The sequence below is a fragment of the Taurulus bubalis genome, assembly GCF_910589615.1.
Source record: "Taurulus bubalis genome assembly, chromosome: 9".
NCBI classification, from domain to species: Eukaryota; Metazoa; Chordata; class Actinopteri; order Perciformes; family Cottidae; genus Taurulus; species Taurulus bubalis.
In genome coordinates, this window is record NC_136597.1 from 12,415,777 (window position 1) to 12,443,152 (window position 27,376).

A 27,376-nucleotide genomic window follows, 5' to 3' on the forward strand; every position below is an offset into this window, starting at 1 on the left:
TGTTTTTTACAGGGCGTCTCTTTTCTCCGCGGCTGAGGCAGGCAACGTGCTCCTGGTCTGAGGGCATTTCTACACAGGGTACATCGACTTCCCGTGCCCAGTCACGGCCAGACCAGACAGACAAACAACAATGTGCTAATCCCTCGTCGTCATGGAAACCAAAACATAATACTCAACTAACAGACACCTGACTGATGGAAGTGAGGGCCAGAGTGAAGGAAGGAGGGTAGAAAGGAACGGCGGTAAAATATTTTCATGACAAATTTTCTAAATAGACAAATTATTATTATCTTTGGCATTAGATAAATATTTATGAAAATGTAAGGCATTCAGGTTCCAGATCAAGATTACCTAACTTCAACTGTCTGACCGTGTCAGCCTGAATCCAGCCAAAGGTCAAACCATAAGAGTATCCGTGAGCTCATCCAGTCTCTGTCCGCCTGCCTGACCCGCTCCATGTGGATGAACCTAAGCCGTGTTCCACTACTCCCATCAGTAGACAGAGAACACGGGAAAACCCTGCAGGATGAGCTCACGCAGGGACAGCCAGCATGGCATTGCATGCCTAGAAGTGTGTGTGCATGTGTGTGTATGTGTGTGTATCTGAGTGAGGCTTTCCGTCTACATGCATCTGTGTGATGCGCTTAGTATCAAGAGGGTGGTAATCTGTAAATCTGCTTTGCCTTGGGCAGGTGGTGTGAAACTTGACAAGCAAGGCAGAAAGAGAGGGACAGGAAGAGAAAGAAGGACAGACAGAGAGCGTGTAAATGACAGGGATGAGTGCGAAAGAGAGGGAGGAGAGTGTGAGAGTGAAAAATTAGTTATGTAATGTAAATCAATCATCTGTGAACAAGAAGACACTGACATGCAGATACACATGACAGCACACCATGCATTCATGTGTTCACGGAAAACAACATCTAAAATAAGCACGAGATTAAAAAAATAATTAATTAAAAAACAGGATAAATCTAGAGGGATTCTATATTTTCTTATTGTCAACAAAAAGTACTGTCAGGGTATCTAAACTCTGATGTAACATATTGGCCTATGCTATGAATCATCAATTTTGTCCAAAAAGGACAACAATAAAAGTGACCGTTATTATGATGAACACGAGTAGTGCATTTCATTTGGAGTGCGTATATCGAGTCAATGTTGTCCACAGCATACACATTGACATACAAAGTGCTAGTGGCATTTCTTAAGTATTTTGGGGGGCACTTTGAGTTCCTGAATCAAACTGGGGACATTGCAAACATAGCATATTGTAAGCGTCTTAGCCACTAGAGCACCATGGTGGCATTTTCATCTACACAATTAATTTCCTTGAATCTGGCCGCTTTAAATACTTAGTAGTGCATCAAACATGTATTAATCCACAGCGGAAAATCGTCCCCAATAAATGTATAATTCAGTCCTGTTTGACTAACATTTGTGAAATACTACAGTGTCTATGTGATTTAAGAAATTAATTGGACGCTTTTCTTTTTATATACTATTGCACTAGTATGTACATAGTACTGATGTACTGATATACTATGTATTTGTGACACACTTTTAAAGATTTACATCTTCAGTGGCAACAAATGTGCTTGCGGCCGAGTAGCACAGACAAGGTAGGGAAGTCAGAAGTATTGATAGACAAATGGTTGCCTTGTTGGTTTTTCATGCGATTTGAAGTATAGAATAACACCAGCGTTATTCTATAAGTGCCAAATTGCATTAGATGAGAAAATATAAAAAATCTAAGTCTATAATGGTACTTTATGCATATTCTCTCCAATGTACATATTTATGATAGAGTATCCTTTTTCAGGTCTATTATCCTGAAAAAAACTGTCACCAAAGACATCTTGAGGGCAAGTGGGAGCAAACACATTTATGGATATGCCGTTATCTGAAAGCCAATAAAGTGCAGTGCAGCAGTAAGAGCTAACACATCTTTATACTGTGGCCGCTGTGGATCTTCCCACCGCTGCCCGACCAGCGCTCCTGGCATGACCCAGGCAAACAGAGAGCAGAGCCTGGGTGGGACTGGAGGGAAGCGAGATAGAAAATAACTCAGGCGGGCAGACAGAATGCGATGGACTGAGACAAAGCATGGAGGGGGCAAAGGAGGAAGAGGGAGGCAGCGAGCGGACAGAAGAGTGAGAGTAAGGAGGGAGGGAGGGAGAACGTGATGGTCCACGTGACGCTGGCTCAGGCACTGCAGGCTGTTACGTAACTGCACCCCCTGCCCTGTCTCCTCATGGACTGAGCAGACTCCGCTTCTCTCCAATCCCTCACCCTGCAGCCGCTGCCCACTTTTTTTTTTCCCTTCCACTCACATGGCTCCTCACATGGCTGCCTCCCTCCCTCCCTCCCTTATTCACTCTCCCTCCATCTCTTTCTCTCACTCTCCTCCACCCACTCACTGCACCCCAGGGGAGCCACCAACCTCTGCTGCCGATGCTGTCACTCTGTCTCTCTCTCCCTCCGTTTTTGTCTGTCTGCCTCTCCCTCTCTCATTATTTCCATCAATCGTTTTCTCCCACTCTCTCCCTCTCTCTCTCTTGCTCTCTCTCTCTCTTGCTCTCTCTCTCTCTCCTGTGCAGTGAGGCTGCAGCTCCACGCTCAGGGCTACAGGGATATGACAAAGAGAGGCCACAAATACATGCTTGAGCACACTCACACACACCTACACAAACTGACATTTCACATATCGTTACCGCACTGTCTGGCTGCTCGAATGCGCCCAGCCACCTTTTAAAAAAGTGATTGTTTTTCCACTTTAAATTCCTCCGTCTTATTCCACAAAACTGTTGCATCATTTGCCTTTCGGAAGAAAAAAACCCAGCTTGGCTGACTGGCACAAGATGCAAACACAAGAAGGGAAAACAAAACTCTGACTCCTCAAGAAGCTGTGAGTGACACTGGCTGGCAGATACTATATTGAGAAAGGTAGTCTTGACAATATTACTAATGCGAGAGGGTAAAGGAGCATACATACATATGTTCTAACAAGTGATGTTGTGGTGCAGAAAAAAAAGCCTTTAAGACAGCATTGTCGGTAAATAATCATGTTGCATCAAATCCCACATTCTCAGAGGACAGCAACACGCGCTTTCACCCAGTTCACTTCAGGACAACATTTAGTTTAATAAACCGAGTTGTAATAAATTCTAAACAACAGGGATGTTTTGGGGTGGTTGTTGTCCGAATTGAGCAGCTCATTTTGTGCTGTGCGAGTTGCACAGTCACCTCCTCTCACCACACAGCTGAAACAAACTCTCCTAAACCTTCCAAAGGTGATTACAGATCTGACTTTTTTGGCCCTCACCCTCCAGCCCCTCCATGTGCACAAACATACACACAACCACCTCCTTCAGTCTCCTCTACCAACTCTTGTCATTCACGTTCCAGGCCTCTGGCTAAGCAGCAGAATATGTCCCCACCCCCCATACTCGCTGCAGTATTGATTTGTTTGTTTGGTGCATGCCCCCCTCCTCTTCCTCCTCCTCTTACTCCTCCTCTTCATTCCCTTACTTCCTCCCACCTATTCTCCCTCTGTGCGAATGTGTCCTCAAGTGCCTTCCTGTCTTATGCAACATAGAAAGACCCACAGCATACTGATGAAGGGGAGTCTGGGCTCTGGGCCGACAGACCTGGGAGAAAACAGGGCTACACCGCACTGGTGATGGTACAGCAATGCTGTAGAAGATTGGGCTTCATCAACAGACAATGTTAATTTTTTTCTACGCAACAGGGAGATTGTGAGAAACTAATACATTTTGTTTGGGAATTCTGAATAATAATTACAACCATATTTCCTGTGACATTCCCATGCAGGGGCAAGTACTCACAGCCTCCTGAAAGCATTCCTTCTTGTCCATCATCTCTCGGAGTGTTTGCAGGATCTTGATACAAAGCTTCTCCTCTTTGTCCATGAGCTTCTTGGTGTGTTTGATCAGTCTGACAGAGTGAAAATATAGGTACTGTATCATTTAAAGTTTAGTCCTACCAATGCACTCACTGATTCCCAATTCAAAAGATATATTGAGGTAAAGATATATTGAGGTGTAATCTCGTTTTTCTGCTCTTCAGGGAGGTCACACAGCAGAAGCAGAGCAACAGCACCCCTGGAGGTTTGATGTATCAAACTATATATTTCAATATCCAACATGTTAATTTGAGTAGTTTACTGACACGGACAGAATAAATTAACTTTTTTTTCCTTATATATTTATTATTGTTTATTTTAAAGCTAAATATTGGTATTTGTAATGTTCCATTTATAATTTCAAATATATATATTTGAAATATTCTTGAATTTCCAAAGCCTCCACAATTACTAAATACATAATAGTAGCTAATTAGTGAAGGTTATAGCTAATCCTACCGACCTGCCAATCTTCAACTTGGCAACAAATAAAGCAATAAATAACAGCTATCAGCAACTTCTGTCAAGAATCCTAAATGTCGACCATGCTGTCGCTCTTCTCTGTAGCTACACTCACACTTTAAATGAGTCCTCCAGGCTTTCAAAAAGTGAGGAATGTGCTCTTTGTTCCTGTCACAGGTTGTGTGACTTACTTGGACATGAAAGCTCCGCTCTCACAGCGTAGGCGAGCGGCCTCTGGAAACAGCAGCTCTGGGCTATGGAGAACATCCACCAGCACAGAAAACTCTGCCTGAACCTTCGGACTGAACTGCTCCTCCAGAAGGGACACGACCCCCTGTGCATCACAGACAGACACACAGAAGGGCTCAATCAAATGCTCCCCTGTAGAGAATGATTCTGCCAAAGAAACTTTTAGAAAAGCCCTCAAACTACTACATTTAGACACTCCTGTATTTTCTTCAGCCTCACTAGCTTTAGGGATGGTAGTCCACCATCTCAACAATTGCTTGCTGGATTGCCATGAATGGCCAGAGGATGTGACCTAGTAACTTGACGTTTTCTCTATTGCCAGTGTGAGGTTGACAATTGTAGTTGTGAAGGGAAATGCTAATATTGGATGGATTGACATACAATCCATGTCTTCTTCAAGATGATCATAATAATTGAATGATCCTGAACTTTATATCTAGCACCACCATGAGGTCAAAATGTAATTTGTCCACTTTAGCATTAAGCTCAACACTCTGCTGTGCCTTTGTGAAGTCTCAGAGACGCTAGTGTGGCTGTAGACTCCGTGTCTTGTTTAAAAAAAAAAATAGCACCTGGAGCTTCTCAATGATGTTCTTGTAGTCAGGGCCACCTAGATTCTCCTTACGGGGGCGTGTGCGGGCAGAGATCCTCCAGTCCTTGGCTGCTCGCTGCACCATGTTCCTGTGGACCTTCAGAGACAAAGTGTTGACCTGACTGTCCAGGTCCACTGGGATGGCTATGGCCCGTGCCTTAGCTGGGGAAGAACACAAAGGGTTGGATGTCGGTGTGATTTTGTGTACAAAATCAACACAATAAATACATTTACTGCATTTTATTCAATATGTCAATGCCTCTTTGTTTGTCATTGGTGAAAGACTGGACAGCAGAGTAGCAACACTCACCAACGTCAGCCAGCGTTTTGATACAGCTCTCAATATTAGCCTTCTGAGCCGAGTTGATCCAGGTGCAGTTGTAGATCCTGAAAGAAGACTGAAGCAGCTTGATGAAGACAGACTGGTTTGTCTGTTTAATGGAGAGAGAGAGAGAGAGAGAGAGAGAGAGAGAGAGAGAGAGAGAGAGAGAGAGAGAGAGAGAGAATGAATATTGTCTTTGTTTTTAAAGTGGCATGAGTGTAGAGAAAGACAGAGATAATCCTGACGGGAACACTTCAATATTGTGTCTGATAGGAGACATCAGTACAGACTTCAGCGTAAAGCACCTCAAGCATCTGCTGTATACAAATGTCTGCAATAAGACAAGACAGTCCCAGGTGATGGTGCAGTAAAAGTGGTAGTCTGCTATCAAATAATTTTACAGTAAATTTTACAGTTAAGTAAAAGAAAAGGATTTGGACATGCCTCTGCATATTTCACCTGCTAGTCAGAGGTGAAAAACAGTACCTGCAGGTTGGAGTGGTTGACAGAGAAAGGTGAGCTGAAGAAACCCCTGACAATGGCCATCACCGTCTCCGTCACATACTTCTCCAGGGCCAGATCTGCATGGTTACGGTCTGTGGTAGTGTTGCACACCTTAAATACAAAAACCACATCGAGTACATTTCTGAACACACTCATCCTAACGTCACACCGCTATCTTTTTCTCTGCACATGCAGTGAGGGAATGGATTTAGAAAATGAGTACGCCTCAATGTATCTATGACACATACAACGCCTCATTAGAAAAGTAGCACTCTGACGGAGCCTTACACTGGACATGTCCACCAGGAAGTTGTCAAAGAGCTTCCAGATATGGTTGGAGGTGTAGATCTCCTTCATCTCTACCTCTGTGTCCACGTAGCAGTGATTCACAAAGTTCACATAAGCAGTTTTGACCTAGGGGATAAGAAACAATAAGATGCTTGGTTACTTTCAGATAAAAGAGAGTAAACAATGTTCCCAAAGATGCAACAAAACAAAAAGTACCTCCACCATTAACTCGTCTAGCCTTACCTCTGGTATACAGTGGACATCAGTGACAACTTTGACAATGTCGTCCAGCGGTAACAGAGAGTTGCATTTCAGCTCAGTGTAGACATTCTTGCCCTCGGTGCAGGCAGCCAGTAGCTCCACAAGCATGTTGTGGTAGGCCAGAGCTCCATCTTCATCGGTCCGCTCTCGCTCGGAGCCCATCATCTGCAGCAACACTGAGAACGAGGAGCGGTCGTTGTAGAACACCAGCACATCTTCGCCTCCGTTCACCAGCTGGACACACAAACAGAGACCCAAAGAAAAGTGTTGTTATACTAACTAATGAATAAACGTACAAACGCTTTCTTTTGAAAACCCCTGATCTCACCTCTGTCATGACTTTGTCCTGACATTTCTTCACATACTTCCCATCTGCTTTCACAATGGTTTGCAGGAACTTGAGGTACTGAACGTGTCTTCCGTGTGTTTCAATGCAGTGGACAAAATGATGGACCACGCGGTCGCTGATCTCATGGCACAGCTGGTAGTTGTTCATAAAGATGTGATGCATTGTCTCAGCTTCAAGCAACTGGTTAAATATAGGAGATATGATTCAGTCGTTTAGAGGAAGATCACCTTCATAACAGTATATTGATTAATTTGTATGACAGGAAAAGATCTAACATCATCAACAACAACAACAAGGGAAATGTACAGCAAAGTCTATATACCCCTGGAGTGAGGAAGAGGTTCAGGTGTTTATGGAGCAGAACTTGGTTCTGATGATTTCCTCTGCAGAAGTTTTGCAGAAACGTATGTGCCAGTGTCATGATTTCATTCATCTTCTCATCACTCTGTGCATAAGCAGAACCAAGCAAATAAAATTAAAGATTATAAAACAGAATATAATAAACAACAAGAAACAATGATGTGCAAGTAACATCAAGTTTAACGAGTCATTCATTTGGCTGTTACTCACCTTCTCATAGGGGATCTGCAGCAGGTCCAGTACCACCGTATGGGCCCCCATGTTCTTCAGCAGCCTCTGCTGCTGCACACGACTCTTCTTACTGGGATAGCATAGCTTACTGAGTCTCAGTAGGATCTAAATATCAGACACCCACATGTATTACAGTTGCACTGCAGAACAAAGAGATGAATAAACTGGATCTAAAGACATGGAACCCACCTCTTTGACAATGTTGTAGTTGTTTGCTTTGTTGCCGTCAATTTGAGGTTTATTATCTCCATCCTGTACTGGGCTCAGGACAACCTCCTGACAAGACACATACATGAAGAAAAGCCTTAATAAGGGGTTAAGGGTTAGGGTTAAACAGTTCAATTGTCGTAGGTTTATGCCACAGTTAACTAAAGCTCCACAATTCTTGCGTTCACTCCAAACGGTTTACCTTTGGCTGCAACAACCGTCACATCCTGTCAGTGGTGGGAAAAGTCCCTACACTGATCATTATCATTGCCACCGCTGCATTATTGTAACAATAATGACGTAAAAACACACTACATTATACAGGCCTGACTAATAAAAACATTACTATTTATTATTACTTCACACTTAGCCAACAAAACAGCTTTCCCTCAGCTTTGATTAACAATAACAACAAACAAAGAAGCCATTTGTAGTGCAGCTGGATGACTGATGGGAGGTTTAAGATAAATATAGGAACTTCCTGTGGAGAAATAAATATCACACTAAAATGATATTTTTTGCTTTTTGATGCCAAATAGCATTAAATGATGGAACAGCACCTCGATGTTCTGTTCTTGGACCTGCCTGACCCCCAGGTCTTCGCTGCTGTAGACTCCGCTTTTCTCCACCCACAGCTCTGACTTCTCAACAGTCAGACGCAGCTGGTCCAGGTCGGTCTTGATCTGCTTGTAGTTATCGACATCCTGCTCTGACACTAATAACTGGACCTGAATAACACACAGACACGTACACACTAAATGAGAAATAAACCAGACATAGAGATATTAAAAGAACAAATGTGTGTGAGAGCATATCTCTGCCAAGAAGTCTCAGCGCGCCACTTTAGAAAGTCTGCTTGTTGTTAAAATGCGAGCTAGATTCAGGTTGAGGAAGCTCTCGGTGAGACAGTTTACAACCACTGCTGTTTGGCCCTTTGGAGAACCCCCCAATCCAAACGGATGCTGGAGTTTAACTGCTGTGTCGCTACCTGTTTGAAGGCCTGCAGGACCTCGGCTCTCTGACTGAAGTGTTTAAAGATGAGCTGCAGCGAGCCAGACACCAGTGGGGGGTAATCTTGCATGATGAGATGGATCAGAACCCTCAAAAACGTCCTGCCCCCCTCATCGTCCAGCTCCACGGCACTTAATTCTGAGCTGAAATCCCAACAAAGCTTAGATAGGAGTTTTTAAGCTGATTTAAGCAAAGAGACTACAGAACCAGGTATTTCAAAAATAAATCAACTTTATATCTTTAATTCATTTCTCTGTGTGAATGTTTGGTTATATTCAAGCACAGCGTCACCTACCTCCCTGCAAACATGCTCTCTGCTTTGGTTGCAATCTCATCTATGTCTGGTTCAGAAGCTGGAGACAAAAGAAGGTGAACAACAGGACAGTGAACACATTTAGAACGTACAAATAATATTTTAGTATTTGGATTAAGAGAAAATAAAGTCTCACGTGTCATTGGGATCAAATCATTCACAGAAGAAGAGCTGTCAATTACGCTCTTATCCCCAAATTCTTTCTTGTAGATGGACAACAAGTATGTGATCCTATAATCCAACCTCACACTGAGGATGAACTGACAGGGGGGAAAAAAATAGATTTTTTTATAATGCCACATTTCACCAGAAATTACTTTAAATTAATTAAGTACATGCAGTGGGTGGCGCTTACTTGCAGGATCTCAATGATCTTCAGCTTGGTGTCCATCACCACGACATCCTCATTGTCCGGCAGGAAGTGTCCTCTCCCGTAGCGCAGGGATGGAGAGGTGTCAGGGAGGCTGTGCGGCACACCTCGACTCATCATAATCTGAGTCATCATTTCCCCAACTCCGTGGATCGTACGCAGGACATTGTTGCCTAGAGGAAACAATCATCTTCACACATTTTGCATTGTGTGTGTATATATGTGTGTGTGTGTGTGTGTGTGTGTGTGTGTGTGTGTATGGCCTACCATTTTCATCCATTTACATCGTTGACATATTGCAGCTCAAGCCTGTGAAAGCTCAAGCCTGTGAAACTTCCATTATACCTTACCACTCTTTTTATTTACCACCTGGTCCACCTATATTTTTTACTTTGATTAGCAGATTTGTTCTTACTTTTTCTGATTTGTAGAAGTCTTTGACCTCAAAATTATAGGTTTTTATTTCTGTAACTTCATGTAGCAGTTCCACTGCCACCCAGGGTCTTTATCAGGTTTAAAAAACAAAAGTTTAATACTAAACTCCAATGCTTTCATGCATAGCCTTGCTCTTGCATACATTTGTTAACTGCTTCCATATTGTCTATCTAGAAACGTGAGGACATTGATCCCCGTTCAATTATCTTAGTCCCTGAACTAAGTTCAATTTGACTAATTAGCTTAAAACTTTCTAACTATTGTTGAAATCGCTACGTAAAACTCAATGGAATAATGCCCTTGTGCTGTGTAACTGCACTGACCAGTCTCTGGGCTCTTGTCGAGCTTGTTCATGAAGGTCAGTGGGTGCTGGACAATATCCAGGATGGCCAGCAGAGTGCGTGTGAGACGCAGCAGCTCACTAAAGCTATAGAAACCAAAGTAAACCAGGTTACGAGCGAGATTCACCACCTGGAAGACAGAAGTCAATCATCATAAGGATTTAAAAAAAAAAAAAAAAAAATAGCCTTTACAATGGCACATAAAAACACATACATTATGCACAATTTTAGACTTAATTTGTACCTCTAGCGTGAGTTCATTCTTGTGTTTATCTCCAAATGGAAAAGGCTGGCTGACCACATCTTTAAGATATTCTTCAACAAACTCCATGGTGTGAGCAAACTTTCTCTTCATCTCTTCTCTTGACGTGTCAGTGGACTCATACTCAAACCTATGGGAAAGCACAATCACAATATACATGTGGTGACTGGTGAAATATGTCTGTACATAACACACATAACCTCACAGATGGACACTCACTCATGGATGGTGATCTTGGAGGGGATCTCGGTCCAGAGGCGGGCATACCGTACAGGCACCACGGCCTCCTGTGGGTCACGGTCCACATGCATATGCAGCATGAGACGGCAGAAGGAGGCTCGGAGGTTGTAGGGCAGGCATTCGTCAAACATGCAGCGCAGGATCAGATCCACAGGTAGCTGACAAGTGATCTGGTTGATGGCTAGGTACTGACGGTCCAGACACATTTTAGCAAAGAGGTTCAACTGATCCCTACAGAGGAGGCAAGGGACATGTTTTTGTTTTGGACATGGGAAGTCGAGGGGGAAAATATACAGTCTTGCTTGTTTGTTTCAGCTATTTTTGTGTTCCTGAAATAAGGTGTAGCACACAGGGGGAACTAAAACCAACAATGCCACCGTCACCTGTAATAGTTGATAATGTCTACATCCATCTTGTGGTTGCCCTTGGCATCCTGGGCCAGGTGGCGAATGAATTTGCCGTGAGGCTCCTTGTGGCTGTCGATCCAGTAGAGCCAAACCTCCTTCTCCTCCACCTCCTCCTGCAGCAGAGAGGACTCCAGGGTGGTCTCTGTGTTCGGGATTAGTCTGGGCGGGGGGGAGAAAGGAGGGCGAGGGAGGAAGTGTGACAAAAAGCAGTTAGTGGAAAAATTGCACACATTACATTCTGACGTAGAACTGCGGCTGCTGAAAATATCTATTTCACAAGGAGGAAGCAGCTTTAGAGCGTACTGAATGTGCATGCTTGTACATGTTTAAAAATGAAGGACTGAAATATGACAGGATCAACTTGAATGTTTTAAATATAGATACCACAGGGTGTGACTCACTTGGTCTGGATGAGGATATCTGCGTTGGTGGGGTTCAGCATAAATTTACAGATAAGCTCCTGTGTGACGGGGATGGCAGTCTTGTTGGACACGCAGAGATCAGACAGATAATCCAGGAATCTAGAAGAGTAGCACAGACATGAATCACCACGTTTTACACGCAAGGTTTCAGAAAAGGAACACATGAATTGAAGTGTGTGCGTTCCTGCCTGTACATAACATATCTTTCTTCCCCATTTTTCCATGTAAAAAATATTATCTTGCTTTATATGGACAGATAATCACCTTTTAATATCAATTTGGCACTCACCACAAAATATGGTGTCACACTGACCATATGGGGAAGGTTAGAAATTAATTTCTAATAAAAACTGAATTTTAAAATTTCACAAAAGTAGGGTTAACTAAGTAAGATTCACATATTGTATTGTAAGTCTTAAGACTACCCATGTCACATGTCAGACAGTCCTATATTTAATGTAATGAAATAGTTCCCCTGAGTCATCTACTCTTCTGGAGGTGCTCGTCGGACCTGGGCTCTCTGTTGCGCCTCAGGAGGCTGACGAAGGTCTCGATCTCTCTGGCTGTGATGTGTTTTTCCAGCAGCTTGCGGTTGTTGTGCAGCAGGGCAGTGATTGTGTCCTCAGCCAGGATCTCATAGCCAATCTGAGACTGCATGATTGTGAACTTTTTGGCTATATATTCCTATATGGCACAAAAGACATATGGTTATAAACACTTTGGGATGGTTTTGATGAAGCATGGGTAACCATTGTTACCGGTCATAACTGCAATTGATGAGTTAAATGTAACAACGCCCAAGTGAGATTATGCAATAACTTAGTTTGCTTGATGAACACAAAATTAACTAAAACATTAAATGTATGATATCCAATAAAAATAAATAAAAAAGATGTGACTTGAAAATATTTAGCAATTTTACTAGATAGCATTTCTTTATAACCTTGGCTGACTATGGCCTCAAGTGGTGGTCATGGCATAACAGCATATTAAATGGCCCCATTCATGGATTTTCCTCAGTTGGATGAATATATTTATAATAATAAGTGAGATCACACAACCAAAGAGCACTGCTACTTTCTTGATTAAGGGCATCATTACAGCAGCTGTGGTCTGAAAGTCTGGCAGAATCTATACGGATATGCTCCCAATCCACATCCATCTCTCCATGCTTAAACTCCCCCACATCTCTGTTATAATTAGCATGTTAACGAGCCTGATGACAAACTCACTGAGTACTCAATATTAGACTGTAGAAGACGGAACATGCCTGGTTCTTGCGATAGTCCTCTTGGGAGTGGCGTAGCACCCTGTAGCAGAGTCTCAACATGTACTTGAAGTGAGCATAGCGCTGGTCTCCCAAATCCTCCAACTTGAGCATCGGACCGTCACCCTGATCTGTGAATGGAGCCTTCAGGATGCCAAAGATCTGGAGCAACATAATCCCACACACAAAGATGAAGAACCAACCGAGCGTCTACGAACTATAGCAGGGGGATACTTTGATGAATACACTTCTTGAGTCTAATCAGTGGTTGTAAAATATAACACTAATGGCAATACAACACAATTTAAAATCATACAATCCTGGGCCTTGTCTTAAGTTCTGATCAATATGTGTGTGAGTGAGAGTGAGAGTGTGTGTGTGTGTGTGTGTGTGTGTGTGTGTGTGTGTGTGTGTGTGTGTGTGTGCTGACCTGTGCAAGGATGTTCTGTTCCCTCATGAGTTTCTGCCTCTCTCGGTTGGGTGTGGAGGTGACCACAGACAAAACATCCTGGCCATTGTTTGGTACCACACATACAAAGAACACAAGGTCCTCCAGGAGTTTAGTCACAAACCTGAAAAACATATATGAAGGCAAAAAATAAGCTGAAAACATCAAACACGCACACCACCTTGTGCCACCTATGTCGTCATGCTCAGGCATCTGTACCTCCTCTCATTCTGAGCTATGTTGCCGTACTGAAGCTTCCTCACAGTGGACTCCAGGACCTTGCTGGCATCATTGGCAAAGTCCAAGTCTCTGACCTCCGACAGGGGAACAGATACGATGGCGAAAGCTTCTTTGTCCTCTTTAGTGGGACAGGTGCCAATCTATTATGACAGCCAACACGAATCTCAATAGTCTCAATAATGCATTCATGACTGTTTTACTTCTTTCACAATTTTGCATGCCTAGAAGTGTGTGTGTGTGTGTGTGTGTGTGTGTGTGTGTGTGTGTGTGTGTGTGTGTGTGTGTGTGTGTGTGTGTGTGTGTGTGTGTGTGTGTACCTTGAGCATCACCGGACGTTCCTCCTCTGTATCGATGGGGACGTTGGTGCTCGTTACCCAGGTGTTGGTGCACAGGTGCCTAAGTCTCACATAGGAGTTCCTAAAGAAGTACGAGACAAGATTTTAGAAAAACTGCTCTGCGAACTGTGAAAAAAGCCCCCTGTGGAAACAGCTCCAGCTTGTTGTTGTTGTTGCTGTTGTCCCCATGCGAGTAACTGACCTGGGCACGAGACAGTCGGCCCGCTGCAGAGTGGTGGCATCCAGCTCAAACAGAGAGGCTATGTCATTCCCATGGGGAACAGAGACCAGGGTGAAAGCAATCTTCTCTGCTGCTTGATGCTTCCTCTTGGAGAACAAAGTATCCGTCTCATTCTGCAGCAAACACACACACACAAGCACGTACATGAGGATACACACAACCATGCAGACACGCAGTAGAAGTAGAAGAGTGTATGCCGTCTAAAAGCGCATACAGGTAAAAGCCAGTAAATTAGAATATTTTGAAAAACTTGATTTATTTCAGTAATTGCATTCAAAAGGTGTAACTTGTACATTATATTTATTCATTGCACACAGACTGATGCATTCAAATGTTTATTTCATTTAATTTTGATGATTTGAAGTGGCAACAAATGAAAATCCAAAATTCCGTGTGTCACAAAATTAGAATATTGTGTTAGGGTTACATTTTGAAGATACCTGGTGCCACAAACTAATCAGCTGATTAACTTAAAACACCTGCAAAGGGCTTTAAATGGTCTCTCAGTCCAGTTCTGAAGCCTACACAAACATGGGGAAGACTTCAGATTTGACAGCTGTCCAAAAGGCGACCATCGACACATTGCACAAGGAGGGAAAGACACAAAAGGTTATTGCTGAAGAGGCTGGCTGTTCTCAGAGCTCTGTGTCCAAACACATTAATGGAGAGGCAAAGGGAAGGAAAAACCGTGGTCAGAAAAAGTGTACAAGCAATAGGGATCACCGCGCCCTGGTCAAGATTGTGAAAAAAAAACCATTCAAAAATGTGGGGGAGATTCACAAGGAGTGGACAGCTGCTGGAGTCAGTGCTTCAAGATCCACCACCAAGAGACGCTTGAAAGACATGGGTTTCAACTGCCGCATACCTCATGTCAAGCCACTGTTGACCAAGAAACAGCGCGAAAAGCGTCTCACCTGGGCTAAGGAAAAAAAGAGCTGGACTGCTGCTGAGTGGTCCAAAGTCATGTTTTCTGACGAAAGCAAATTTTGCATTTCCTTTGGAAATCGAGGTCCCAGAGTCTGGAGGAGGACAGGAGAGGCACAGGATCCACGTTGCCTGAAGTCTAGTGTAAAGTTTCCACCATCAGTGATGGTTTGGGGTGCCATGTCATCTGCTGGTGTCGGTCCACTCTGTTTCCTGAGATCCAGGGTCAACGCAGCCGTATACCAGCAAGTTTTAGAGCACTTCATGCTTCCTGCTGCTGACCTGCTCTATGGAGATGGAGATTTCAAGTTCCAACAGGACTTGGCGCCTGCACACAGCGCAAAATCTACCCGTGCCTGGTTTACGGACCATGGTATTTCTGTTCTAAATTGGCCAGCCAACTCCCCTGACCTTAGCCCCATAGAAAATCTGTGGGGTATTGTGAAAAGGAAGATGCAGAATGCCAGACCCAAAAACACAGAAGAGTTGAAGGCCACTATCAGAGCAACCTGGGCTCTCATAACACCTGAGCAGTGCCAGAAACTCATGGACTCCATGCCACGCCGCATTAACGCAGTAATTGAGGCAAAAGGAGCTCCAACCAAGTATTGAGTATTGTACATGCTCATATTTTTCATTTTCATACTTTTCAGTTGGCCAACATTTCTAAAAATCCCTTTTTTGTATCAGCCTTAAGTAATATTCTAATTTTGTGACACACGGAATTTTGGATTTTCATTTGTTGCCACTTCAAATCATCAAAATTGAATGAAATAAACATTTGAATGCATCAGTCTGTGTGCAATGAATAAATATAATGTACAAGTTACACCTTTTGAATGCAATTACTGAAATAAATCAAGTTTTTCAAAATATTCTAATTTACTGGCTTTTACCTGTATAACATACCGTTAAATTGTTAATATTAACATGTAGATTTTCTACTGTCTCACTCTCCACAATCGTTAAATATACAGGACACAACAACACAGTCCATATTCTAGTCTATAAAAGGAAGACGCATGCAGTGCTTGTTCACACAGGTGTGTTAACACTGTTGCAAGTCGATGGATGTTACTTTAAGGTACGAGCTGCAACTAATCATTACCCCCCCGATCTCAATTTAAAATGGTCTGCAAGTTGTGTGGACACACAGATATCATTAGATTAGATATTTACAAAACTAACAGACATATTTAGAATTACAAATAATTAGGTAGCTAGGGCGTATGCGAATGTACGTTGCCAGATCTCTCAAGAGTGTGTTGCTGAGACAGAGAAAGGTCTCAAGCAAAGTCCATTTTATCCTGATTAGTCACTGAAACCCTTTTAGTGTCAGAATGTTCTAAAGATATGTGGCCTGTGCAATATGGGTCTTATTGTTTATTCTGTTGTTTTATTCTATTGTTTATTAATAATTTGTTTTCAATTCATCGATTGTAATGATTGGTGAGTCTCTAAAATGTCAAAGATAAATTGCAAGTAAACATTTTCAGAGCTTAAAGTGATGAACAGAAGATGCATTTGCAACATTTTGGATTACCGATCACTATTATTGATATCATCAATGATCATATTTGGATCTTGAACAGTTGGTTGGATGAAAGAAGCAATGATGTCATGTTAACTATTTCCTGACATTTCTATCGGCAAAATGTTAGATAAGGTAAATAATCTGCAGACTACCAGATAATGAAAGTAATTAAAAATAGTAATAATATAAAAGACAAATTATCACATTGTTATAGCTGCCACCATAAAAGTATTTAGTATATGACTTTAAATTATGACATCACACATGATGAAAACGTCAATATGTTATCAATTTGTCTGTAAACTGTTTGATTAATTGTTTATTGCTAAAGGCAGCGCACACAGCAGGATCTCTTATCTTCATGTCCAAACTGCACACACATTGTATATCTTGCTATATTAAAAAAATACAGCCTCATTTCAGTGAGCTTGTTTGTTGAGTATTACTATGGCTACGAGAAGCTGAGTGTTTCGTATTAAGTTGCCATATCTGTTAAACACACACTCACGTAAACACTGATAAATGAGCTCAACAGTTGATAACATCTATAATTGAGGATGGACGGATGTGAGCCAAACGATACCGTCACAGCTTCTTGCACTAATGAGGTATCAAATGTAGCCAGAGAGCCATGACTTCTCCGTGTGGTGCGTTAGACACTGCGGTATGTAAGCTGGCAGAGTATGCGCTGTGCAGATGCAGCACATAGAAGGCGAGGGTTAATTTCTCCCACTGTTCTCTGCATGTCAATGGGAAGCTCCCCAGAGCTGCCTCCACGCCTCAGCTTCTCAATCCTCCCACTCCTCTCCCCCTCCCTCTGCTGGTGACTCACCCCACCAGCTTAGCACAGGCGAGTGGAGCAGAGCAGACAGCACGTCTGCCTCCCCTCCATCCCCTCTCGCAGGGCACCCCCACACCCAGACGTTATGTAAGGAGCCCCCTGTGTGTCTGAAACTCAGCATGTGCATGAGAAAGTGTGTGAGGCTGAGAGAGCTGGTGTGCGTGTTCCTTGCACTACCAGAATACAAATGTGCGAGGTAGCTAAGAGCTGAAAGAAATGTCTAGATATAGATTCAGAGTTCGTTTGCGAGTGTTAGAGAACTGCCGGTATTGAATAACTAAAAAGGACGAGGAGACAGACGTGCCTGGAGACAGTGTTTAACTGCCGAGACCGTTGTCGTTTCCACTAAAACACTTTTATAATCTTCTTTCTTGTTCACCAGTTCATTCTCCCTTTTAGTCCATCTGACTCATCTATGGTGTAAAATGATATTTGCATTGCTGCCGTCTTGAATGATAAATATCAACTTAGTAGATCAAATAAGGTTAAAAATTGGTTAGTAGTGTGTGACTTTGCAGCTAAATGTGCTTGTTTGACTGACTCACCTCTCCTTTGGGCTCCACCGTGCCGTCTTTGAATTCAGGGTTCACCTGCAGAGAAATGAGGGTCAGTCAGTGACCTCAAACATAGGACGCTCTGATGATCATCCTGTTATTGTCACCCCCATCACTGCAAATCCAAACTATTCAACAGCAGATGGGTGATATACGCCATATTAATGGGAATACTGCCACCTACAGCACATCGCCTAAAATCCCCTTTGACTGTGCTTATTCAAAAACTAGAAGATTCTCTCAGTTTGAGGCACAGACTAAATGTATAGCTACTCTAAAAGTAGTGCATAATTAAAGTAGGGATGCACCCAGCTGACTTTTACAGATCCAATAGCAATAGAAATGCCTGGGCTTTAGGTAACGCTTGATACTGAGGACCGATCCCAGTGTTTAACCATTTAACTTGAACACTACTTTTCTTGTAAACTTTGAAATATAAAATGAAAGTTAAAAAAACTGATATAAATGTATTGAATAGTTTTTTATCATTAGAATAAAAAAAAAGTACACCAGCAACTACAAATTCCAGTGTATAATGTACATAGAAATAACTAAACTGAATAGTTTGGCTCCATTGTCACAGATAACCAAACCAGCTATTTGAGTTTGTATCAGCCCAATATTGGCGCATCCCTAAATTAAACACAATGATGAAATACACAATGTAATGGAATAAAAAGAGTAAAACTCACTTCTGCTGCGAGGTAATTCCCAGTCGCTAGGTGTTTGAAGCGGAAGAGACTGTTCCACTGGCCGGCTCCACCTCTACAGGGGTCATAGTGAACAACCTGCCATAGAAACATTGAATAAGGACACCTAGAAGCATCAGTTCTAGTCCAGGTATGTGGTTTAGTGTCAGTCTGTGCTCGCCTCCAACTGGTCTGATATAGTGCAGAGTGACTTCTAAAACATTGCTCAGTTTCTTAGTAACACTGCTCATTCAGTTAATGGTTTTGTTCCGCAGACAGAACGGCTCGTTATAGGATAGGATTGCTTTCACAGAGGATAACCTCTTTTATTTAGAGCGCTTATTCAAAGTGACAATAATGCACAAACTAAATGCGTTCTAGTTTAGCCTATCACCGCGGTGTCAGAATGAGAGTCTATGTGCCGAGTACAACAGGAATTTGTGTTAGTCATACTGGTGCAACAACATGTCAACAACTGATATGGTAGCATAAATGCATTCTGGTGCAAACAGCACAGGGACAACAGGAACTTCCACTCAGTGCCAGCTGATAAAGAGGAACATACAGAAAGTGGATTACAAAGCACCAAAGGGTTAAGTGGCAAACAGTATGTATTATCAAACAGGAAATGATGGCCTAGATGTGTGATGACAAACGTGTAAATTCAAGGACATGTAAAATACATAATTTGCTGATTTATGTTTATTTAAACTGAGCTGGGCAGTGTATGATTTAATTGGCTTTAGAAGGTTATTCATTGCGTTTATGTATGGCTGGTTGTTATTATTATTATTATTTTTTTTAAAAAGGACACAACATACATTTTAATTTGTCCATAAACTGCACTCAAAAACCCCAATGATTCTCTTCTGATTAGCGTCAATGATGATCTCAGAATTAAAGCGCAATGTTGTTAATTCCAGTGTGTGCTTTACCTCGATCTCCCAGAGGGCCTTGGAGCTGGTGGCGGAGGTGGCAGACTGCCGCAGTGTGGTCCTGAGGAAGACGTGCTGCTGCTTCTTGTACTCGTCACCGGTCAGAAACTTCTCCTGCTCAGCGTGAAACAGCCTCACCACGTCCCCCTGACAGAGCACACGAGCAAAACATGAGACTGCAAGATAATGCAAGATAATGGCATGCAAGATAATGGCATGCTGTTTGCTCTGAAGACAGGCAATCTGCATGAAGCCATGCTAAAAGATGCACGGAGGAAACCTAGAAGCGATAAAACAACATACCCCCTTCAGCACATCTTCCCGGTAGTCGCTAAACTTCATGAACAAGGTGACCTTCCAGCTTGTGTTACAGTTAACAGCATTGACCTGCAGCATGAAGCAGAGAGTAAGGGGCAAACAAATCGTGAAATGTAGATTTTTATCCCACAGTTAAAGGGACAAGAAAATAAAGCATTGCATTAAACACTCCTGAATAAACTAAAGTGAAAAGACAAAATAGAGGTATTTCTCTTGTTTTTCCTTTCTTTATTTGACTACAGCTTTGTATTTCAGCACAGATAGAAACAATGTAGATGAACCAGTCCCACCTCTTTGCAGCCGGGGTTGTCTAGCAGCTCGATGTTACTGGCATGCAGAGGCTGCCCTGCGTTCACTGGCATCAGCACCACCTTATCTCCAACCACCACCTTGAACCAAATTACAGAACATCATATGCCAACACAGTTGAAGACGCAGATTGGAAAACTTCCACAATTGTTTAAATGGATGAAACAGGAAGTAAGACTGTGTCCATGCAAACACCCTCTTAATTAAAAAAAGAGGCGCTATGTGCAACAGCAATAGGCTGAGCTTCAATGAGAGAGTGATTGAGTGTTCACGGCACACAAGTATATTCATACCATGGTGAGCAAACATGAATGCAGCATATGGTGACTGAAAGTACGCTGCCTGTCATTGTATCATCGCTTGCATAATGCATGCTCTCTAACCCAATCTAAGTTACAATAGACTCTACACAGTATCTCATGTTAACCAGCCACACACAAGCACAATGTGGCTTCACAAATGTGTCGCTCATCTCACTTATACCAATGCTGTATTTAAAAAAAAACATTTTAAATACATGAAACTGCATCAGTGACAAAAAGTAGATAGAAAGTAAGGACCGACTGGGTGCTTTCAAAGCTCGACCTAAAAGTCTAACATGCAATGGGAAAGCCGGTGCATCCATGCTTTTTTACATGAGATTCTGTGTCTGACCTAATAATGCACAAACACCATGCACAATCAAGAGCAATACCTTTAACCATAGGATGCTAAAGCCAAAGAGGGAAGGACAAAATCAGAAATGTTACTGGGACAGGACGAACAATTAACTGACAGTGTATAGGATGAAAAAGTCGGACGTCTGCTGTACTTGTAACAGAGAGGAATGTCAAACTGAACTTTAAGTCGAAAAGAAATTTGTGTAACGCCAAGTGGAGGGAGACCTACATTATCTCCTTCGCTGCGGAGCTTCCAGAAGGGCTGAATGTAGAACCAGGAGCCCTCGTTCCCGGCTGGGTCCAACGAAACCCGCATGGCGTTCTTCTCAAGCAAAGCAGGAAGACGCTTGTTCACCGTCAGGTACTTATTGCTCTTAATGTGCAGGAGCTAAGACAGAAGATTCAGAGTGTTTAAACACTGCAAGAGCAGTGGTGGAGGAAGTATTCAGATACTTGAGTAAAAATACTAATACCCAACTGTAAAAATACTCCAATAAAGACTAAAGTTCTGCTTTAAAATGTAACTTTAAGTAAAGGAAAACATATCAAAAGTACTCAATGCAGCAAAATATTTATTAGATTGTTATTATTCATGTAATAATGTGTGTTTGTATATGACTAACTAATGATTATTTCCTCAATTAAATTAATTGCTTCTTTGGTTTATAAAAAAAAAAAAAAAAGAAAATCCCATCACAATTACCAAAAGGGATACCTTCACAAAACATGTTTTGTCCAACCTCAAAATAATTCAAATAGATTGAATGAATTGTAGTGGAGTATACATTATAAAAGGGGCATTCAATTAAATACTAAGTAAAGTGTGTCACATTAGTATTCTCTATGTTCTACCACTGAGAAGAGAAGATGAACCTTTTAGGAAAAAGTAGAGGTAGGTTTTGCCTCAAGGTAACTTATTTTTTATTTTTCAAAAGAGTTGTTTCACTATTTTATTCAATGTGGCATCATTTGAAAAAGTGTGTGTATTACCACACAACATATTTTCCAATTCCATTAAAAAAAAAAAGGTCAAATATACCAGTGTTAAGTCAACACTAACAAACTGCTTATTGAAAGAGGCCTGCTCACTGAAGGAACAATGGAGACTGCTTTGAACGACTTTTGCAACAGCAGTTAAATATGCTTATGCTTTCCTCAATTTAACCCCTAAAACAAGAGTTTAGCCATCAGTGAAACCGAAAACTATTATTGTGGACTTTTTCAAAATGGTCTGAGCCATCAGCTGGCAGTAACACAACCTCAGTAAACACAAAAAAACTAAACAAGCCTCTGGATTAAAGACAAGCTGACAGGTGTTTGCTGAAAAGATGGGCTGTACCTGGATGACATTACTGTATTTCACAACTTCTCCAAGGAGCTTCTTGTTCTCCGACTCATTCTGCTTCTGCTCCAGTTCTGCTGCATGCTGGGTAAAGAGACAGAGATTTACTAAAGCTTCGGCCCAAATAAATATGGAGATCTAGATGCAGATTGTGATTTAAGCTCTACCTGTAACTTCTTAAACAGCTCTCCCTGTGTGTTGTTGTTTCCTTGTTTTCCTTGTTTTGCCTTCGAGAATTGCTTCTGGGCCGAGTACCTGTTCATGGGACACACCTTGAAGAGGCAATCTGGGGAGGAGGAGAGGCATTCAGGAACACAGGAATCACTCTGTGACTCAAGTTAAGTTGTGTGTCTGACTGTGTGTGTGTCTCCTCGAGCCAGTGTGACTAGTATATTACTACACACCTCTGAACTTTTTGGGTGGGTTGGCCAGGTTTCCAGCATCAGGCTGGACCACGCACCTGTCATCGACAAGCCTGCAGAGAAATCGACAAAATATTAGTAGAATAGTATTTATTCATATTTTAACCAGTATTCACTAAGTCACACACCATAAAAACAAAAGACGTACATGACACAATGTAGTCCAATTGTGGGATCACAGTCAAATGCAAACACACAAAGCCAAGTCTCAGATTTCAATTAAAACCAATCGTTTGAATCTGTGGGCTCAGAACCACGCTTGCTCTACAGTTCACTGGCCTCCTGCAGGTGGAAACGCTCAGCTGGCAACACAAGAAAGAGTGAAGGATCCGTTTACCATCATGTGCATCTTCAGAAAGCTTTCCCGGTTTCAGATCTGACGCTCTGAACATTTCTGGACAGAGCTCATCTAATTTAACGTCACTTTGATCTCCAGCCCAGCTCAGGGAAATTTGCTCAGTCTACAGATTGTAAATAATATAAACCAGGCTAACATGATATCCAGGTTTCTGTGGCTTTTACAGAGTGAAAAAGGAAAATGGATGGGTAGAGAATTATCTAATTATTCATAACAAAAGATAGTTTTCAACCGATATCAACGTGGAGTGAACATTGTTTTGGTTATTGAAGAGTGTGCTTCTCTTTTAAGTCAACTGTAGGTTACTAGAGCATGTATCGACTTCTGCCACCAGAAGAAGACATGTGGTTTCTGTGCAGGGTTGATTAGAGGGCATTCAAGGGGGGAAGTCCACTTAATAACTGCCATATTTCCTACATTGTCGCCTTTTATCTGCTAGTTACACAACAGAGATGTCTCACTGACAGGTTTAGTGTCGCACGGCAGGTTAGTATAATTCACACGTTAGACTGGCATTCCGATAAATTGAGGAAGCTGAGAACAGATATGTACTGTAAAGGCAAGCGCTGACATGCCTGAATGTTGCAAAACAGCATTTAGTAAAAAGTAAATGTAGAATACCGGTCAGTTCTTTACTTTGACTCATGTAGGTCTGGACTGCCTATATTAAAAAAAACTGGTTGTTCCAGTCAGTAAATGTTATGTTGTTAAACAGCTGAAATAAATCCATTGGTCTGCAGTTACACCTGCCTTCATTTAGTCCTGGAGTTACTCTAATCCTCTTTCAGGAAATTGGTTTATTTAGGAAAGCCAATGTGAGATAATCTGGAGTAACAGTAGACTTTAGTTGAGATCTAGGTGTAACATACGCGTGAAAAAACTGTTCTCTGTAGTCAAGGGTCACATTGTTTGAGGAAGTGTTCATTTGGGTGTGTTGTTTGGGACATTCAGTGTTTGTAGGTTCTTTACAGTATAACAGTCACAGATAGCTGTATACCAGAGAAAAACTGCAACTTCAATCTGATAGAATATATTCTATGACACCAGCCGGGAATTTCTATATCAAAGCCTCCATATCATCCCATTCTCTTTATCCCGCTTGCACCAAAGGCCGAGGTGCACAAGCACATCCATTCATCCCGTCCACTGAGGAGAAACATAATGCAATGCAAATTCCTCCAATTCATACAAAGCTGGCAGACCTGCTGAAGTGAGCAGAGCCATTTCCTATTTATGCCACAGCACTTGATCAGTGTCAATCCACAGGCCGTGTACTATTTCATGCAACGCTGTATCAGAGTTATATCTCAATGAGACACAATAGAGCCCAACAGGAAGCAGAATCAAGTGCTAAATGGCTAAACAGGAAGGCTCTCTGGAAAAGGCACTCAAGCTCATAAATAAGTCATTTTAAAAATCGGCAGAGAGCCGGACTTTAGTTCAAACAGACGAGCGAACTCTCAGCCAGCGCAAGATCTTGCTCTGTAACCGAGTTAAACATGAACCGATGATACCACGCTGGACACAGACAAGCTAAATTTAGCTCCATTGCTGGTGTTGAGTGAACTGAGACGACAACACAGAAAACATACAGCATGTAACGCAGAACAGCAGGTGAGGTATGCGTGTACTGTCAAGTGTTTTCTAATGGAAAAAAATAATAGTCAACCAAGGAGTGACTCACCTGTAAGAAAACTATGACAGATTTAACAACCAATGCCTGTTTTTGCATGTTTCAGTGGGCAGCTAAAGCAGCGCAGTAATCTAATTGAGTCATGCACTTTCTCATCAAATGTATCCTGAGATAATGTCACTTATTATGGAACATATAAATCAATGGTAAAATAAGTACATAGAAGAATATTGAATGTAAATAATGGACACAGAATCATATTTGTCTTATAATGTGTCTCTCATAAATACACTACAGATCCACAATGAAGTGGATTACTATCAAACAAACAAATATCATTGATCTCCAAAATGATCCTTTCTGATAATAAAATATGTGAGAAAATTCAAGAGGTCAAGGTTCCTAATGGTTCTCGATCAGCCAAATAACTGTATAAGGATTTTAAAAGGTCACTTGGCGTTTGAGTGTTTGCAATGAAAGGTGTGTGAAGAATTGGCAGATTTAATGTTATCCAAAGCAAACAAGTGCAGGAGCAGCCTTGTGTAGCCGAGGTTGCATTGTGCTCAGAGAGGCTGTGGCTCAGGGAGCTCTTTCTCTGGGCCTTGAATACTCAGCGCTCCTGTCAAACTACAAGAGTTATTGAAGCCCTGATAACAGTTTCACTGCTTTGCTTCACAACAACAAGAACTGGGAACAATCGCTGCTGTGCACTTTTGCTTTTTGAAATGTAGGTGTGTGCTGCTGCCCTGGCACCGGCCTTTACAGTTAAGGGAGCCTTTCGGACAGAGAAAGAATGTTGGATGTGTGCACTGCAGCAGATAGTGGGGCAGGGAACATTGTTGCGTACAAAAAGGTTGCAAGGCAAGGTGCCAACATGCTTTACCTGTCATTTGCCCCAAGCAACCGTTGATTGTTTTACTCCTCCACGGCATTGAAGAAGAGGCTTTAACACCAGAGTATGCCGGCTGTTGTGTGAAGTTATTATTTACAAGAGAGATTTAAGGGAGAATAATAAGAAAGAACGAGTGAGAAACAGAGGGAAAGGGAGAGGAGGTGGGTGGGGCTCACTCATTCCTCAGGGCCAGTCGATCTGTCCACCCTTGTCGGAAGGCTCAGAGGCCACAGTGCACCTGGAACCACCGAGGTATTTCACCTTGTGCTGAGGCTTTTAGCTCGGGAGGAAATACAGCCACAAAGAAACTGCTGGTGTCATTTTTTGCACTGCTGTGTGGAGAATGACAACATGAAAAGCAGTTTCTATCACACCTACACACAGCCTCAATTATGGAGTCAAACTGACAACTGACAATATGAGATGAAACAAAGACAAACTCATGTTGACGCAGTGGATCCAAAAACTCTGTAAGGTTAAAATGACGCAAGTCTACTCCCCTCATCATAATATATATGTATGTATATGAGCAGTCAGCAATCACAAGTTTCAAAAATGTAATATAAATGGTCTGCTATTTCTTTTTTCCTGTTCCATTACTTATCTTGTGGGCCCTCAAATTTGAGTGATGGCCCACTGAGGAAGTCCTGGCCCCCAGGTTGGTCACCAATGCTTTAAATGATGGCCTGGTGACTGCATCTGGAACTCCAAATCACTCTCTCCTAAATCGCAGTATGGCTCAGATCTCTTCTAAACTTGGCTGCTATCATGGGGCCCCGCGGACACCTCAAAGTGTACACAACACACTCTCCACATAGAAACGGTTTACAGCTTTACTCAAGTAAAAACATGTCAGATATTAATATTAGAGGACAGAATGCAGTGCTCTTGAGGGTCAGTGAACTCACACACAGACAACATATCTTAATGTCTCCAGGGTGAAGGTGAAGGAGGAGTGAGCAGCATTAAAATCCACCATAACTCCTAATCATCACTTTTTTTTTTTTTTTAAATGACTGGGAACATAGAGACTCATTATTCTGCAGAGGACCTTTCTGGCAGCTCCTCGCATCGCCCCCCCGGTCCCGGGCCGGGCTCTGGGGACCACAGCATAACACAAGTTCCGCTCGTGTACCTGCAATGGGCAACACCGTGCCCTGTGTGGGAAGCACGCTGCTTTGCATTCCGGGTACATTTGCGTAAAACGTGAAGGATTTCCTGAGGAGCAGCGGTTAGCGCGCTGACGGGCCTTACTGGCCTCGGGTCGCACTTTTAACTTTTACAGCGAACAAGTGGCAAGAAAGAGAGGCAACGAGTGGAGTCAGCCGTGAAGTGAAAGTACTCAGCGTTGATCTCTGCGGACTCCCCTGAGAACATGAGGAACTTACCCCAAAGTACTGATGAAGCCATTCACCGAGCCCTCCGCGCAGAGAGACACAATGTCTCCGATGTGAAGGAAACTGGACCTGTGCTCTGACATTTTCACTCAATACACGTTTTACATGTGTCCCGGTTTCTCCATTTGAAAACGCTGCTACTTCTTCTTCTCTTCGTGGGGAGAAATCCGCACGTTAGCGCGTCTGCACTTCAGCTGCAGTCTTCAGATTCACCTTCACTCTTCCAGCTGCACATTTAAGCAAGTCGATTGAAGCGAAAGTGCAGGAAAAAAATAAACTGGTGTCGATTTGTTTGGAGACAGCGCGGTGTTTTGAGACTTATTCAACTTCTTCCTGTATGTCAGGCAGACCGGAGGCTGCTCTTCTTCTCATCCACTTCAGGGGGAGGAGACTGCTGCTGTCAGGCTTTCAGCGGATTCTGTTCAGTGACATGTTTTTGTTTTTATTCTGAAAAGGCGTTAAGAAAATACACATCTCAGTCTACCTACAG

The 27,376-nt window shown here is 42.4% G+C and overlaps 1 protein-coding gene across 1 annotated transcript in view; it reads right to left on the reverse strand.

The window, feature by feature from the left end:
- Positions 1 to 26,969, reverse strand: part of itpr2 (inositol 1,4,5-trisphosphate receptor, type 2) — a gene marked incomplete at its 5' end in the record, with an annotated part of 52,809 nt that extends 25,840 nt beyond the window's left edge. The window contains 37 exons of the mRNA XM_079223287.1: positions 3,825 to 3,954; positions 4,576 to 4,718; positions 5,206 to 5,387; positions 5,536 to 5,656; positions 6,034 to 6,162; positions 6,340 to 6,465; positions 6,583 to 6,834; positions 6,929 to 7,129; positions 7,272 to 7,394; positions 7,520 to 7,645; positions 7,730 to 7,816; positions 8,308 to 8,475; positions 8,736 to 8,901; positions 9,054 to 9,111; positions 9,208 to 9,331; positions 9,427 to 9,614; positions 10,200 to 10,347; positions 10,462 to 10,609; positions 10,699 to 10,950; positions 11,103 to 11,285; positions 11,528 to 11,647; positions 12,060 to 12,232; positions 12,819 to 12,977; positions 13,246 to 13,387; positions 13,483 to 13,643; positions 13,821 to 13,920; positions 14,041 to 14,192; positions 17,924 to 17,968; positions 18,625 to 18,720; positions 19,557 to 19,703; positions 19,860 to 19,943; positions 20,165 to 20,263; positions 21,072 to 21,230; positions 22,182 to 22,268; positions 22,352 to 22,470; positions 22,589 to 22,659; positions 26,878 to 26,969. Coding sequence (XP_079079413.1) covers positions 3,825 to 3,954; positions 4,576 to 4,718; positions 5,206 to 5,387; positions 5,536 to 5,656; positions 6,034 to 6,162; positions 6,340 to 6,465; positions 6,583 to 6,834; positions 6,929 to 7,129; positions 7,272 to 7,394; positions 7,520 to 7,645; positions 7,730 to 7,816; positions 8,308 to 8,475; positions 8,736 to 8,901; positions 9,054 to 9,111; positions 9,208 to 9,331; positions 9,427 to 9,614; positions 10,200 to 10,347; positions 10,462 to 10,609; positions 10,699 to 10,950; positions 11,103 to 11,285; positions 11,528 to 11,647; positions 12,060 to 12,232; positions 12,819 to 12,977; positions 13,246 to 13,387; positions 13,483 to 13,643; positions 13,821 to 13,920; positions 14,041 to 14,192; positions 17,924 to 17,968; positions 18,625 to 18,720; positions 19,557 to 19,703; positions 19,860 to 19,943; positions 20,165 to 20,263; positions 21,072 to 21,230; positions 22,182 to 22,268; positions 22,352 to 22,470; positions 22,589 to 22,659; positions 26,878 to 26,969 — 5,061 coding nt within the window. The remainder of the gene's footprint in view (positions 1 to 3,824; positions 3,955 to 4,575; positions 4,719 to 5,205; positions 5,388 to 5,535; positions 5,657 to 6,033; positions 6,163 to 6,339; positions 6,466 to 6,582; positions 6,835 to 6,928; positions 7,130 to 7,271; positions 7,395 to 7,519; positions 7,646 to 7,729; positions 7,817 to 8,307; positions 8,476 to 8,735; positions 8,902 to 9,053; positions 9,112 to 9,207; positions 9,332 to 9,426; positions 9,615 to 10,199; positions 10,348 to 10,461; positions 10,610 to 10,698; positions 10,951 to 11,102; positions 11,286 to 11,527; positions 11,648 to 12,059; positions 12,233 to 12,818; positions 12,978 to 13,245; positions 13,388 to 13,482; positions 13,644 to 13,820; positions 13,921 to 14,040; positions 14,193 to 17,923; positions 17,969 to 18,624; positions 18,721 to 19,556; positions 19,704 to 19,859; positions 19,944 to 20,164; positions 20,264 to 21,071; positions 21,231 to 22,181; positions 22,269 to 22,351; positions 22,471 to 22,588; positions 22,660 to 26,877) is intronic.
- Between the last annotated feature and the right edge of the window lie 407 nt (positions 26,970 to 27,376).